At 35.5% G+C, this 15,236-nt stretch overlaps 1 protein-coding gene across 1 annotated transcript; it reads right to left on the bottom strand.

Moving 5' to 3' along the window:
• Positions 1 to 13,649: 13,649 nt before the first annotated feature.
• Positions 13,650 to 14,240, bottom strand: LOC108478038 (uncharacterized mitochondrial protein AtMg00810-like). Its single transcript, XM_017780474.1, has one exon. It carries the CDS (start codon positions 14,238 to 14,240, stop codon positions 13,650 to 13,652), a length of 591 nt encoding a protein of 196 aa, XP_017635963.1.
• Positions 14,241 to 15,236: the final 996 nt, after the last annotated feature.

Below are 15,236 nucleotides of genomic sequence, written 5' to 3'. Positions count from 1 at the left end.
TTGCAAGAGCTGACAGATAAAGGATTTGCAAGACCGAGTTTTTTACCTTGGGGTGCTCCCATACTATTTGTTAAGAAGAAATATGGTTCGATGAGGCTATGTATAGATTACCAACAACTGAACAAGGTAACTATCAAGAATAAGTATCCTTTGCTAAGGATCGATGATTTGTTTGACCAGTTGAGAGAAGCCACTGTGTTCTCTAAGATAGACTTGAGGTCTTGCTATTATCAGTTACGAGTAAAAGACTCGAATGTACCCAAGACAGCTTTGAAGACGAGGTACGACCATTATGAATTTCTTGTCATGCCGTTTGGGCTGACGAATGTACCGGCCGTGTTTATGGTTCTAATGAATAGGATCTTTCAGCCATATTTGGATAAGTTTATCGTTGTGTTTATTGACGACATCTTGATTTACTCTAAAGATGAGACACAGCATACGAAGCACCTGAGAATTATGTTGTAGACTTTACGGGAAAAGCAACTGTAGGCTAAGTTTAGCAAGAGTGAGTTTTGGCTCCAAGAAATGGGATTTTTGGGTCATATTGTTTCGAATGAAGGCATCCGAGTTGGTCCAAGTAAGATCTCTGCTATCTTTGAATGGAAATCGCCTAAAAATGTAACTGAGGTTAGAAGCTTTTTGGGCTTAGTCGGTTACTATTAAAGGTTTGTAAAAGGATTTAACTCCGATGACGAGGTTGCTACAGAAAGACGTTATGTTTGAATGGAAGAAAAAGTGTCAGCAAAGGCTTGAGAAGTTAAAAACATTGCTGATCGAAGCTCTTGTTTTAGTATTACCTGAGTTTGGGAAAGAGTTTGTAGTCTACATTGACTCATCCTTAAATGGATTAGGCTGTGTACTTATGCAAGATGGCAAAGCGATAGCCTATGCTTCACGGCAATTGAAGCCACACGAGAAGAACTATCCGACACAGGACCTAGAGCTTGCCGCCATCATTTTTGCTTTGAAGATTTGGAGGGATTATTTATATGGTGAGACTTGCCGCATATTCATAGACTATAAGAGTTTGAAGTATTTGATGACTCAAAAAGAATTAAATCTGAGACAACGGAGATGGTTAGAATTAATTAAAGATTATGATCTGATCATTCACTATCACCCGAGAAAGGCAAATGTGGTCGCCGATGCGTTAAGTGGAAAATCCTTATTTGCTTTAAGAGCCATGGATGCTCGTTTGGTATTGCTTGATGATGGTTCAGTCTAGGCAGAGCTAGAGGCTAGGTCGATATTCTTTTAGGAAATCTTCGATGCGTATATTAATGATGATGACTTGCAAGCAATAAGGACTCAATGTAAGTCAAGTATTGAATCAGATTTTTAGATTTGTTCTGACGGATGTTTGATGTTCAGAGATAGGGTTTGTGTACCCAAGGACAATGAGCTTATTCGAAAGATTTTACAAGAAACACATGACAACCGTTTGTCAATTCACCCGGGAAGTACCAAGATGTACAATGATTTGAAGAAAATGTACTGGTGGAACGACATGAAAAGAGATATTTCTGAATTCGTATCAAAATGTCTAGTATGTCAGCAAGTTAAAGCTGCTTCAAGGTTGTTATAGCCTGTGATGGTCCCTGAATGGAAGTTGGACAAAGCTACCATGGATTTCGTGACAAGATTGCTCTTAACTCCGAAAAAGAAATATGTCATATGGGTCGTAATGGATAAATTGACGAAGTGACTCATTTTATTCCGGTAAGGATAGATTACTCTCTTGATAAGTTGGCCGACTTATACATTTCTGAGATTGTAAGGTTGCACGGAGTACCACTATCGATTATTTCAGACAGAGACCCAAGGTTCACTTCGAGATTCTGGAAGAAATTACAAGAAGCTTTGGGTATGAAGTTGAGCTTTAGTACAGCTTTTCACCCTCAAATCGATGGTCATTTTAAGCAGATAATTCAGATTCTTAAGGACATGTTGCATTGTTGCATCCTCGAATTTCAGGGTAGCTGGGAAAAATATTTACCGTTGGTAGAATTTGCCTACAGCAATAGTTTTCAAACAAGTTTGAAGATGGCACCTTAGGAGGCCTTGTATGGCAGGAAGTGTCGAACTCCATTTTAATGGACAGAACTTAAGGAAATTCAGATTCATGGAGTTGATCTGATTAAAGAAACTGAAGAGAAAGTTAAAGTTATATGAAATTGTCTAAAAGCGGCATCGGATAGGCAAAAGTCATATGCTGATTTGAAAAGAAAGGAAATTGAGTTCCAAGTTGGAGTTAAAGTATTCTTGAAAGTATCTCCATTGAAAAGAATGTTGAGATTTGGTCAGAAAGGCAAACTAAGTCCACGATTTATCGGACCGTATGAGATCACTGAAAGAGTTAGACCGTTAGCCTATCGTTTAGCATTGCTACCCGAACTAGAAAAGATTCACGATGTGTTTCATGTATCTATGTTAAGGCGATACCGATCAGACCACTCTCATGTGGCTTTAGTAAAAGTTTTATGGCATCGACATGGTGTGGAAAAGGCTACATGGGAGCCGGAAGAAACCATGAGAAGCCAATATCCAAATCTGTTTACTGATAAGACTTTTGAGGACGAAAGTCCCTAAGGGGGGAGAAATATAACATCCCGAAATAGGGCCTAGTCAGAATAGTGGTTTCGGGACCACAAATCAGACATCAAAATATTTATTTTATGATTATAATGAGGTCTAGAATATGAGAATATGCATGTGTTAAAGTTTCATGAAGAAATTCTTTGAGTAAGGTGTCCAATTGGAAATTAGGGACTAAATTGAATAAATTTTAAAACTTTAATTCTAGAAGCAATTTGTATGAAATCCCTTTAGATTATAAATTTGAAGGTCTTGGAGAGCAATTTTCCCAATTTCTAAGTTTTTAGACAAAAATGGGTTTGCATGGATGAAATTTTAAAGAAAAGGCTTAAGGGTATTTTGGTCATTTGGCATTTTAATGAAATAAAATGGGAAAAAGAAATCCAAAATCAACCATCTTCGTCCCCATAGCTGCCAAAATTCCTAGAGCTCCATAAGCAAGGGTTTCCACATTTCAAGCTCAAGTAAGTGCTCCCAAGCCCCGTTTTTAATGCTCTTTGTATTTTTGAAATACCGATAGCTTGCTCTCTCCATTTCTACCCATATTTCATGCTAGGGTTCATGTTTAAAAATTTAACCATACATGAGTTACTTGTATTTTGATGGATTATGGAGGGAAATGAAAGATGAATGTGTATTAAACATATTTTCCTAGGTGATTTTCATGAAAAACCCTTATATGGACTATTTTGTAAAAGTTGTAAAATGTGTGGTAGGAATGAGAAATAATGGAAAATGTCGGCTGTCATAAGAGGGAAAAGAGTTTGGCTAGGTTTGGGTAAGATAGAAATTGCATGTTTTTCATTATACGAGCCTAGGGACTAAATCATAAAAAGGTGAAAGGTTAGGGGCAAAATGGTCAATTAGACCAGGGGTGGAATTTCGACTTGAAATGTATAATGTAGAGTGTTAACGATTTACTTTTGTTGTAATAGACCCCAAGGAACAAATTTCGGAGGTTGATCAAGAAAAACGAAAGGTTTTGGAATAACCGAAACAGCGCTCCGAAATAATTACCAGGTAAGTTCGGATAACTTAAAGTAAACACTCAATATGCCTAATTATATGATTTATGAATGTATGATGTTTTCATTGGTTGATGGCATAGAAATACATGAAATGTATCTTTGATAATGATTTGTTGAAAATGTCTCTGTTGAGGTTAAAAAGGGAATTCGATGGATAACCATAATTAACATGTGAATTGAGATCATGCATGTGTTGCAGTAAGGGTTTAGCCCAGACAGGTAAGCCGTAGATCTCGATTATGAAAAGCATCTAGCCTGGATGGGTGTTCCTTTGGATGATTGAGCCTCCCGAAGAATACATGTACATTCTGGATTTAGCCTAGACGGGTAATTTGATCGGGGTCAGAATTTAGCCTGGACTGGTAATCTTGACATCATCTTATGAGTTTAAAATATGGGGGATTTAGCCTAAACTGGTAATCTTTCCATAAGATGTGAGGCTCGCGGGAGTGCACACCTGATATGATCATCCTTATGAATTGATGGTTAATGAATATTCCATCGAGATTTCCTAGACACTCAACGGGATTAACATGAAATACGTGTACAAAATGAATTGTTAAATGATGAGCTTATCTACGATAATTTATATGGTGCATTGTCGTATGACTAACTCTTTTGTTGAGTGCATGTGATAGGGAACCATGTCTTACTTGTTGGTTTCTTTATCTATTATGGTTGTATGCTAATTACTTGGTAAGTTTACCTTCAGGTTATTTGAGCTTCCTAAGCATGAAAATGCTTACCCCTCTCTTTTCCCTATTTTTTTTTTCAAAGCTCAAGAACTTGTGAGGATTGGACGATGGTAAGAAAGTCAGCACATTATCATCTAGCCCAGCTTTGGTATAAAGACATTTCTATTTTGTTCAATGGCATGTATAGGGTTTTGAGTATTTTGTTATATGTGCCATTTGATTTGCCAAAAGAAGGCATGTAAAGATGTATCTATCTTTTTGTATATAGCCATTGGAATTGGCTCAATCGAAGTAGGCTATGACCTACAAATCCATGCATGTTTATACTCTTATATGATGGGTTGCTATAATTGGCAATGAGTTACCAAAACGAGCCAAATTTTGAATGAATTACAATAATATGGAAACCCATAAATACTAGATGGGAAATAACCTTGCATGTATGACACCAATGAAATGAGGTCTCCATGCAATAAGTTTTATCAAGATCATTTACAAGGGTATAATTATGTTTTATTTTGTAGTTGGTAACCATTAAGCATTAGAAGTAAAAAGGGGTGACTAAAAGGCTTGGGAAATAGCCTATTAGGGTCCACATGGTTGGACACACGGGCATGTGTCTAGGTCGTATGTGACACACGGCTCACTCCCATGGGTGTGTGCTATGGCCATGTGTCCCCTGCACTTAAAATTTTAGGTCAGTGTAGTACACGAGCAGGTCACACGGGCGTGTGCCTTAATCGTGCTTAAAATACAGTATTGAACATGAGTAGGCCACACGGGCGTGTGTCATGGCCGTGCTAAAAAGTCAGTGTTACACAGAACTGAGGACACGGACGTGTCCCAAACCACATAGGCGTGTGTGACCACACGGTTTATACCCACACGGGCGTGTGGAGCCCTAAGGCATAAATTTTCCAAGTTTTTCTTAAGTTCTCAGTTTAATCCCGATCCATTTCTAATGTATGTTTTGGGCCTCATGAGCCTGTTCAAGGGACGTAAAGCAAGTGAACGAAAAGTTTCAAGTTAAAAGAAATTTTGTGGTCCAAATTTATATGCGTATGCTTGAGTTAAGTCTGGTAGCACCTCGAACCCTGTCTCGGCATCGGATTTGGACGAGGGGTGTTACAATGTCAGCAAGTTAAAGCTGAACATCAAGTACTTTCAGGGTTGTTACAGCCTGTGATGGTCCCCGAATGGAAGTGGGATAGAGTTACCATGGATTTTGTGACAGGATTGCCTTTGACTCCGAAAAGGAAAGATGTCATATGGGTTGTAGTGGATAATTTGATGAAGTCGGTTTATTTTATTCCGGTAAGGATAGATTACTCTCTTGATAAGTTAGCCGACTTATACATTTCTGAGATTGTAAGGTTGCATGGAGTACCACTGTTGATTATTTCAAACAGAGACCCGAGGTTCACTTCGAGATTCTAGAATAAATTACAAGAAGCCTTGGGTACGAAGTTAAGCTTTAGTACAGCTTTTCACCCTCAGACCGATGGTCAGTCTGAACGGATGATTCAGATTCTCGAGGATATGTTGCGATGTTGCATCCTTGAATTTCAGGGTTGCTGGGAAAAATACTTGTCATTGGTAGAATTCACCTACAACAATAGTTTTCAAACAAGTTTGAAGATGGCACCTTATGAAGCCTTGTATGGCAGGAAGTACCGAACTCCATTGTACTGGACAGAACTTAAAGAAAGTCAGATTCATGGAGTTGATCTGATTAAAGAAACTGAAGAGAAAGTCAAAGTGATACGAAATTGTCTAAAAACGGCATCGGATAGGAAAAAGTCAAATATGGATTTGAAAAGAAAGGAAATTGAGTTCCAAGTTGAAGATAGAGTATTCCTGAAATTATCTCCATAGAAAAGGGTGTTGAGATTTGGTCGGAAAGGCAAACTGAATCCGCGATTTATCGGACCGTACAAGATAACCGAAAGAGTTAGACCGTTAGCCTATCGTTTGGCATTGCCACCCGAACTGAAAAAGATTCACGATGTGTTCCATGTATCTATGTTAAGGCGATACCGATCAGATCCCTCTCATGTAATTTCACCAACTGAGATTGAAATTAGACCGGACATGACTTATGGTGAGGAACCAATCAAGATTTTGGCTCGTAAGGTTAAACGGCTGAGAAATAAAAACGTGGCTTTGGTAAAAGTCTTATGGCACTGACATGGTGTGGAAGAGGCTACATGGGAGCCAGAAGAAACTATGAGAAGCCAATATCCGAATTTGTTTACTGGTAAGACTTTCGAGGACGAAAGTCCCTAAGGGGGGAGAAATGTAACATCCCAAAATAGGGCTTAGTCAGAATAGTGGTTTCGGGACCACAAATCTGACATCAAAATATTGATTTTATAATTATTATGAGGCCTCGAATATGAGAACATGCATGTGTTAATTTTTCATGAAGAAATTCTTTAAGCAAAGTGTCTAATTGGAAATTAAGGACTAAATTGAATAAATTGCAAAACTTGGATTCTAGAAGAAATTTGTATGAAATTGATTTAGATTATAAATTAGAAGGTCTTGGAGAGTAATTTTCCCAATTTTTAAGTTTTTGGACAAAAATGGGCTTGCATGGATGAAATTTTAAAGAAAGGGCTTAAGGGCATTTTGGTCATTTAGCATTTTAATGAAATAAAATGGAAAAAATGAAATAAAAATCAGTCATTTTCTCTTTTCTCCTTTGCACCAGTCGAAACTCTCAAGCCCTCCATAGCTAGGGTTTTTAAGCTTTTCAAGCTCAATAGTAAATGCTCCCAAACCCCATTTTTAATGTTCTTTGTATTTTTAAAATTCCGGTAACTTGCTCTCTCCATTTCTACCCATATTTCATGCTAGGTTTCATGTTTAAAAATTTACCCATGCATGAGTTACTTGTATTTTAATGGATTATGGAGGAATATGAAAGTTGGGTGAGTGTTAAACATCTTTTTCTAGGTGGTTTTCATGAAAAACCCCTAAAAGGACCTTTTTGCAAAAGGTGTAAAATATGTGGCAGAAATGAGAAATAATGGAAAATGTGGGCTACCATAAGAGGGAAAAACATTCAGCTAGGCTTGGGTAAGATAGAAATTGCATGTGTTTCATTATACAAGCCTAGGGACTAAATTGTAAAAATGTGAAAGGTTAGGGGCAAAACGGTCATTTGGACCAGGGGTGGAATTTAGACTTGAAATGTATAATGTGGAGTTTTAATGATTTAATTTTGTTGTAATAGACCCCGAGGAACAAATTTCAGAGGTCAATCGAGGAAAACGAAAGGTTTCGGAATAACCGAAACACAGCACCGAAACGAATATCAGGTAAGTTTGGATAACTTAAAGTAAACTCCTAATATGCCTAATTATATGATTTCTGAATGAATGATGATTGCATTTATTGATAGCACAAGATTTCATGAAATGCATTCCTAATAATGATGTGTTGAAAAATTGTCTCGGTTGAGGTTAAAAAGGGAATTCGATGGATAAACCATGTTTTACATGTGTAATGAGATCTTGCATGTGTTGCAGAAAGGATTTAGCCCAGATGGGTAATCCGCTGATCTCAATTATGAAAATGATCTAGCCCGGATGGGTGTTCCTTTGGATGATTGAGCCTCCCGAAGAATACATGTGCATTATGGATTTAGCCCGGACGGGTAATCCGATCAGGGTCTGAATTTAGCCTGGACTGGTAATTCAGATCCGAGCTCATTAAAGGTGTTTGTCACAATAAGGGACTTAGCCTGGACTGGTAATCCCGACAACACCTTATGAATTTACGATATGGGGGATTTTGCCTAGACTGGTAATTCTGCCATAAGATGTGAGGTTCGCGGGAGTGCACACCTGAAATGAACATCCTTATAAATTGAGGGTTAATGGATATTCCATCGAGATTTTCTAGACACTTAACGGGATTAACATGAAATACATGTACAAAATGAAATTTTGAATGATAAGCTCATCTAAGATAAATTACATGGTGTTTTGTTATGTGACTAACTCATTGGTTGAGTTCATGTGATAGGGAGCCATTTCATGCTTGTTGGTTTGGATGTATGCTAATTACTTGGTAAGTTTACTTTCCGGTTATTCGAGCTTACTAAGCATGAAAATGCTTACCCCTCTCTTTTCCTTGTCTTTTAGAGCTCGGGGACTAGTAAAGGTTGGAAGACGGTTGGAGAGTCAACACACTATCAACTAGTTCATCTTTGGTACATAGATACTTTATTTTGTTCAATGGCATGTATAAATATTTTTGGGTCATTTTGTCATATGTGTCTTTTGGCTAGCAATGTAAAGGCTTAAATGTTATGCCTATTCATTTTGTGTATGGCCTTGATATATGGCCTGTATTGGTGTAGGTTGCTATCCTACTAATCACGCAATTTTTACTTGTTGAAATGATTACATGGTGTATTATGAATGGATACGATAAATGTGACCAATTCATTTGAAATTGGGAAGATCACAGTTGGCAATGAGTTAAAAGACGAGCCAAATCCGATATTGTGATTAATGAGACTAATCTTTAATACAAAAAGGGTAACCTAGCATGTGCAAAACCAATGATATGAGGTTTACATGCAATTGACAATTATGATAGAACTTGAGTGCAATTAGGGCATGTTAGATATCAGTAGAAACTATAGATGAGAGTGGGCAATTGAGGGTGGCCAAAGGCTTGAAAAGTAGCCTAATAAGGTCCACACGGGTAGACACACGAGCGTGTGTCCAAGCCGTGTGGGACACACGGATCGCCCTTGGGCATTTGGTATGATCGTGTGTCCCCTGCACCTAAAATTTTAAATCAGTGTTAAACACGGGCTAGATACACGGGCGTGTGTCTTGGCCTTATAAATCTAACAGAATGCTCAAGTTTTGGACACGGGTGACCACATGGGTGTGTCCCAATGCACACGGGTGTGTGTATGATCTCAACACGGGCGTGTGAGGTATTAAACTATAAGTTTTCCTGGTCCCGAACCTTTCTCAATGTTTGTTTATAGCCTCGTAGGCCCAAAATTAGAACACTACAATGTTAGTGGATTTGTTTTGAGTTGAAACGAAATTTTATAACCCGTATTTTCCGTTTATGCTTGCATATATGTCCAGTAACGCCTCCTACTTATCCCCGGTCTCAGGTATGGGTAAGGGGTGTTACACTAGAGGTGGTTGTGCTCTTTGATTTCCTTGACCACCCCAAGAGAAATTGGGATGGTTCCTCCAACCTACATTATAGTTATTACTATAAGGGTTATTACCCATATAATTGACTTGTTCATTCTCTGTGCTAGGACCGAAGGGTAAACATTCTGGATTATTCACTCCACCTCCATTTGTATCATATTGCATCACCGGATTTACCTGCGTAGAAAAATATAACCATCAATTTTCTTATTTAGCAATTCTACTTGGTTTGAAAACATGGCGACTGCATCTAAATTAAAAACACTAGTTGCGTTCATTGGCTTTATCCTCATGACTTGCCACTGATAATTATTCAGTTCCATCTCTTCTATAAACTAATAAGCTACTTTAGGTGTTTTATTGTTCAGTGTTCCACCGGCTGCTGCATAATTAGTTGCCTAGTCGAGGGATTCAAACCATTGTAGAAGGTTTGAACTTGTGACCATAGAGGTAACCCATGGTAAGGGCACCTTCTCAATAAGTCATTATATTTCTCCTATGCATCATATAATAACTCTAAATTAATCTGAACAAATGAAGAAATATCATTCCTCCACTTAGTTGTCTTACCCGGTGGGAAGTACTTCAGAAGAAACTTCTCAATCATTTGAGCCCATGTAGTGATGGAACCTTGTGGTAATGAGAATAGGAACAACCGTAAGTGAATGGTGTCATCAATGGTGCCATTAATCTTGAAAGTTTCACAAATCTCTAAGAAATTGGTCAAATGAGTATTTGGGTTTTCATCTTGCAAACCATCAAACTGAACATATTATTATACCATCTGAATTATATTCAGCTTTAGTCCAAAATTGTTCACAGCAATATCCAGTCTCATAATACTTGATTCAACCCCAATCAGAGTAGGCTTGGTATAATTGTACCTAGTACGAGGGGCAGGGTTTGTTGGAGGTAGCTGAATATTCTGATTATCACCCATCTCCTCAGTAATTTTATTGTCCTTTTGTTCGTCTACTATATTTTGTCGACTCTGCCTCGCTTCTCTACAATTTCTGTGAACAGTATTTTCAATTTCACTATCGAAAAGCAATGATCCCAAAGGGGTTCCTTTAGTCATAAACTAAAAGAACCAACCAGAAGCAAAAAAAAAAAAGAGAGAGAGAAAAAAAAATTAGAATTTAAAAAATAAACTAAAAACAAAAATATAATAAAATAAAAAGTCTAAATTAATAAAAATCAAGTGTTCCTAATATTTTAGTTCCTGGCAACGGCGCTAAAAACTTTTATAGTCACAAAACTAACTAAAATTACGATAAAGGCAAGTGCACCTATTGATAAATAGTATAACTATGATGAGTAGAGATATTGCATCCATGAGGACTAAAAGTATTAGTAATTACCGCTTTCCTATTATTTAGCCGACAAATTGGAGTGATTAGTTTTAAAATAAAATTACTAAATTAATTTAACTAAGAACTCAACATAAAATTAATTAGGAAAATAACTGAAAGAAGATAACCAATGAGTGAAACAATACCCAGGAAAGAATCTGCCTAGACTTCATCTATTATTATAAATCTGAACTAAACGATTTATTCACTTGGTATCTTGATATGTAGAAATCCTTAAATGATATTAATATCTCTTTCGAGAGTAAGAGCAATTGATTCTAGGTTGATTAATTGAAATTTCTTTCTAATTAAAACCACTATTAATTCATTAAATCGATCTATGGATTCCTTTATTATATTTGACTTTAATCCACTAGATTTATGTCGTCCTATTTCTAGGATTGCATGCAACTCCACTCAATTTTGCTAGATCTACTCTTAAATAGAGATTTTTGCTCCTCTAATTTAAGCACTTTAAACATGAATTAATATCCCAAAAATATTAAAACAAGAAATGAGCACACACAACTGAGAATAAGAATCAACTATTTATCGCGTAAAATATAAATCAAATAATAGAATTCATCATAGGGTTCATCTTCCCTAGGTATCTAAGGAATTAGTTCATAATTCTGAATAAAAACATATCAAAGTTAAAAAAACCACAAAAAACAAAGAAACTCTTAAAAACTTTAAAAGAAATTAAAATGAGGTATTTGATCTTGATAGAAATCTACTTTAGAGTTGGCTCCAATGGTGTTCTTCAAGTTGTTTTCTTCAATATTCTATGATGGCTCTCTTTTCTCTTCTTCTATTTGATATTTATAGACTTTAGAATGCTCAGAAAGCCTAAACATTGCATTTTTCAGCGTGTTTGGGAAGCAAGTTATGAAATTGACACGGTTTGGCACATGGCCGTGTGTCCAGCCCGTATGGCTCACACAGCCGTGTATCCAGCTCGTGTGGCTCTTGAAATCTGCTTTTTTTGTCCAATTTTCGATCGTTTTTCGCTCCTTTAGCTCCCAAATGCTCACCTAAGTATAGGAACATGAATTCAAAGGATTAGAAGCATCAAATTCACCAATCTGCATAAATAATCATCCAAAAACGCATTAAGAACATGACTAAAATATGTTAGTTTTATCATTTATCAAATGCTATATGAATAGTTTATCATTTCTAGGGGGTTGTTCCCTGTATATAATTGTAGCTTGGATGTTGCGAACCTCTTCTTTAATTTTTGGGGATATATATGTTGTGAGAGGATCAAAAAGGGTTTTTCTTGTTAATGTAGGACATTGTTTTGGGATTTTGTCCTTATAAAACGCTTATGTCCTCATATCATCATTGATTCAATTGAAATATTAAATAATTTTGAAGAAGTCTCCAATATAAATTATTAGTTATTTTTTGAGTGTCAACATAATGTTTCTAGAGTGGCATAACACAAATTAATGATTGTGATATATGCTTGCAATGCAATTATTCGATGTAAAATATAATTCGCAGCTATTTATCACAATGTTTTATATTTTAGTCATTCAATTTCAAAAATTACAAAATGATCACTAAATTTAATTAAAGGAAATATTTTGGTTTTTAATATTTTTACAAAAATAAAAACATAATTATATTAAAAGGTTATTAAATTATATAATATTATTAAATCATATTTAAAATAATTATATTAAAATATGATTTTATTATCATTTTATTAAATTATAATTTAATAATAATCCAATTAAAATTTAATAACAATAACTTAAAAAAAATTGTTAAGGGTGTTCTGGCCATTTCAGCTTTTTCTATGCTATTACAACTTATATTCCATTCAACCAAACACAAGAATACTATTCCAGTTCTATTCCATTCCATTCAACTAAACAATTGAATTACTAATTACAGCTCTATTCCATTACATCTCTATTATAGTTCTAATCCATTGCAGTCCTATTTCATTTCAATGAACCAAACGTGGTGATATATTGATTTTCTCTGCAATTAACATAATTAATAATAATTACAACATTTCATGAACACATTAACTAATTAATAGAAACTACAAATGATACAACTAAAACTCTAATACTGTAATACATTTCTCTAATATCCACCTAACTGCCTGTCTTTTGACCCTTCACCAAACCTATTTGCAACTTTTAGTTGGCTCCAACACTTATAGAAAAACAACTTAGAAACAATGGTTTTGTGAAGACATCTGCAATCTGATCTGGGCCTAGTATTTGACCAACTATAAGCAGCGTAGCTAGTGGCCTGGCAGAAGCTGACTCCCCTAAAATGGGAAACTTTTCTATTTAGGTTCTTCAAAAATTTTTAAATTTTAAATTAGTAAAGGTAAAATTGTACTTTGACCCATCTAAAAATGATAAAATTTTAATTTAATCCTTTAAAAATTATAAAGACATTAATTATTAAAATGGTGAAATTACATTTTTACTATTATAAAAACTATAATTTAATTTCAACTCCTAATAAAATTTTCTGATTTCGCCTCTGACTAGAAGTGTTCCAACTACAACCTTCTCTCTAACAAAAAAAAATTCAATTCAACTTGCTTAAATTTAGAATGCAACACTAGATTAGTTACAACAGCTACTGCTCCAAAATTGTCACACCACAAATGGGATTTATCATCCAAAGGAATTTGCAACTCATGAAGTAACGATTCCGACCACACAATCTCTGTTGTAGCATGAGCCATGTATGACTCAACCTTTGAAGTAGACCGTGGCACAATATGTTATTTCTTGGAGCACCAAGCTACAAGGTTGCAACCAAAGAAGACACAAAACCCAATCGTTGACCTACGATCGTCCACATCAGTTCTCCAGTTTGCATCAGCAAAGCTGACCAAAGACAATCTTGCTGCAGGTGAAATGAAAGAACATACTCCACTGTCCCTTGAAAATATCTTAAAATGCACTTCACAACCTTGTAATGAACATCTAATGGCTTTTGCATAAACTGACAGACATTATTCATAGCAAAAGCAATTTTAGGATTGGCGATGACAATATACTGAAGTGCCCCCATTATACTTCTGTACTCAGACTCATTCTCATTAGGACGACCAACTTGTGTTGGCAAACTACACAAGCTGACCATTGGAGTAGGTAACCTTTTAGCTTGGTCCATATGAATTCTCTTAAGAAGATCTACCACATACTTTCTATGACTCAAAAAGATACCCCTTATTGAAGGGTAAGAAACTTCTATACTAAGAAAGTAACCTAGCTTGCCCAAGTCTTTTAGAGAAAATTGCTTGTTCAGTGATTCAACAAACCCATTAATATAGGCTTCATCGTTTCCTATGATGATTATTTCATTGACATATTCTAACACATAAATCATCACGTCAGTCGTTCTCTTGATAAAGAGAGAAGCATCATATATTGAAGAAACAAAACCACTTGAAAACGAATGGTCCTTCAACTTACCAAATCAGGCCCTTGGAGCCTGTTTTAGACTATGCAGGGCTTTCTTAAGTCTGCAAACCAGTTGCTGACCTCCATTATGATGCTCAAAGCCGAGGTGCAAATCCATATAAATTTCTTCAATAAGGTATTGTTAATGTCTACATGTCTTAGGGGCCACTGTTTTATAATTACAATAGTCAAAATAACTCATATTCTGGTTAATTTAACTACAAGACAGAAAGTTTCTTGAAAACTCAAACTCAGCTTCCTGCAAAAATCCTTTGACCACAAGCTTGCCTTTGTATCGAACAATAGCACCATCAACCCCTATTTTAAGTTTGAAGATCCATTTACATCCCACAATTCTTCTATTTGCTAGTAAAAGAACCAACTCCCATGTATTGTTTTTCAACAAAGCCTCATACTCCTCTTATGTAGCCTTTTGTCTACTGAACACCTTGAAAAGCCTTGTGAGTATTGCTTGGTTCTATGTCTTGAAGAGAAGCCACAAACACCTTAGGCTTGAAAATACCACTCTTAAACTCTAAACTCTAAATAGTTAATAGAATCAATTGATCAAATTAATTAATAGAATTAATTAATCAAACCATCACTACAATCGACAATTAACCAATTACCAAATAGAATCATAAATTTTTCAAAAATATAAATTAGATATTAATATTTTTATGAAGAAGCTATATAAAATATAAAGAGATTATTTCTAAAACGAAACTAATAAAAGTTTTAAATTCAATTAGAAAAATTAGCGAAATTCAAAAATATTTTAGATATATTAAAATCAATTATTAAAGTAATTAATAAATCTTTAATCTCATTTTATAGTGCTGGTTTCATCGCACCTTTTAATCTCATTTTATAAAATTAAAAACTAATTGTCAATCAGAATATCATTAGATTTTCTTCTAAT

Source organism: Gossypium arboreum, chromosome 1, assembly GCF_025698485.1.
Source record: "Gossypium arboreum isolate Shixiya-1 chromosome 1, ASM2569848v2, whole genome shotgun sequence".
Classification (NCBI taxonomy): Eukaryota; Viridiplantae; Streptophyta; class Magnoliopsida; order Malvales; family Malvaceae; genus Gossypium; species Gossypium arboreum.
The sequence above is the reverse complement of the archived record's forward strand: the minus strand, read 5'-3'. Positions and strand labels throughout refer to the sequence as shown.

Coding starts and splice junctions, on each gene's coding strand:
- LOC108478038 (XM_017780474.1), bottom strand. CDS start 14,240: ATGATTTATGTGTTAGAATATGTCAATGAAATAATCATCATAGGAAAC.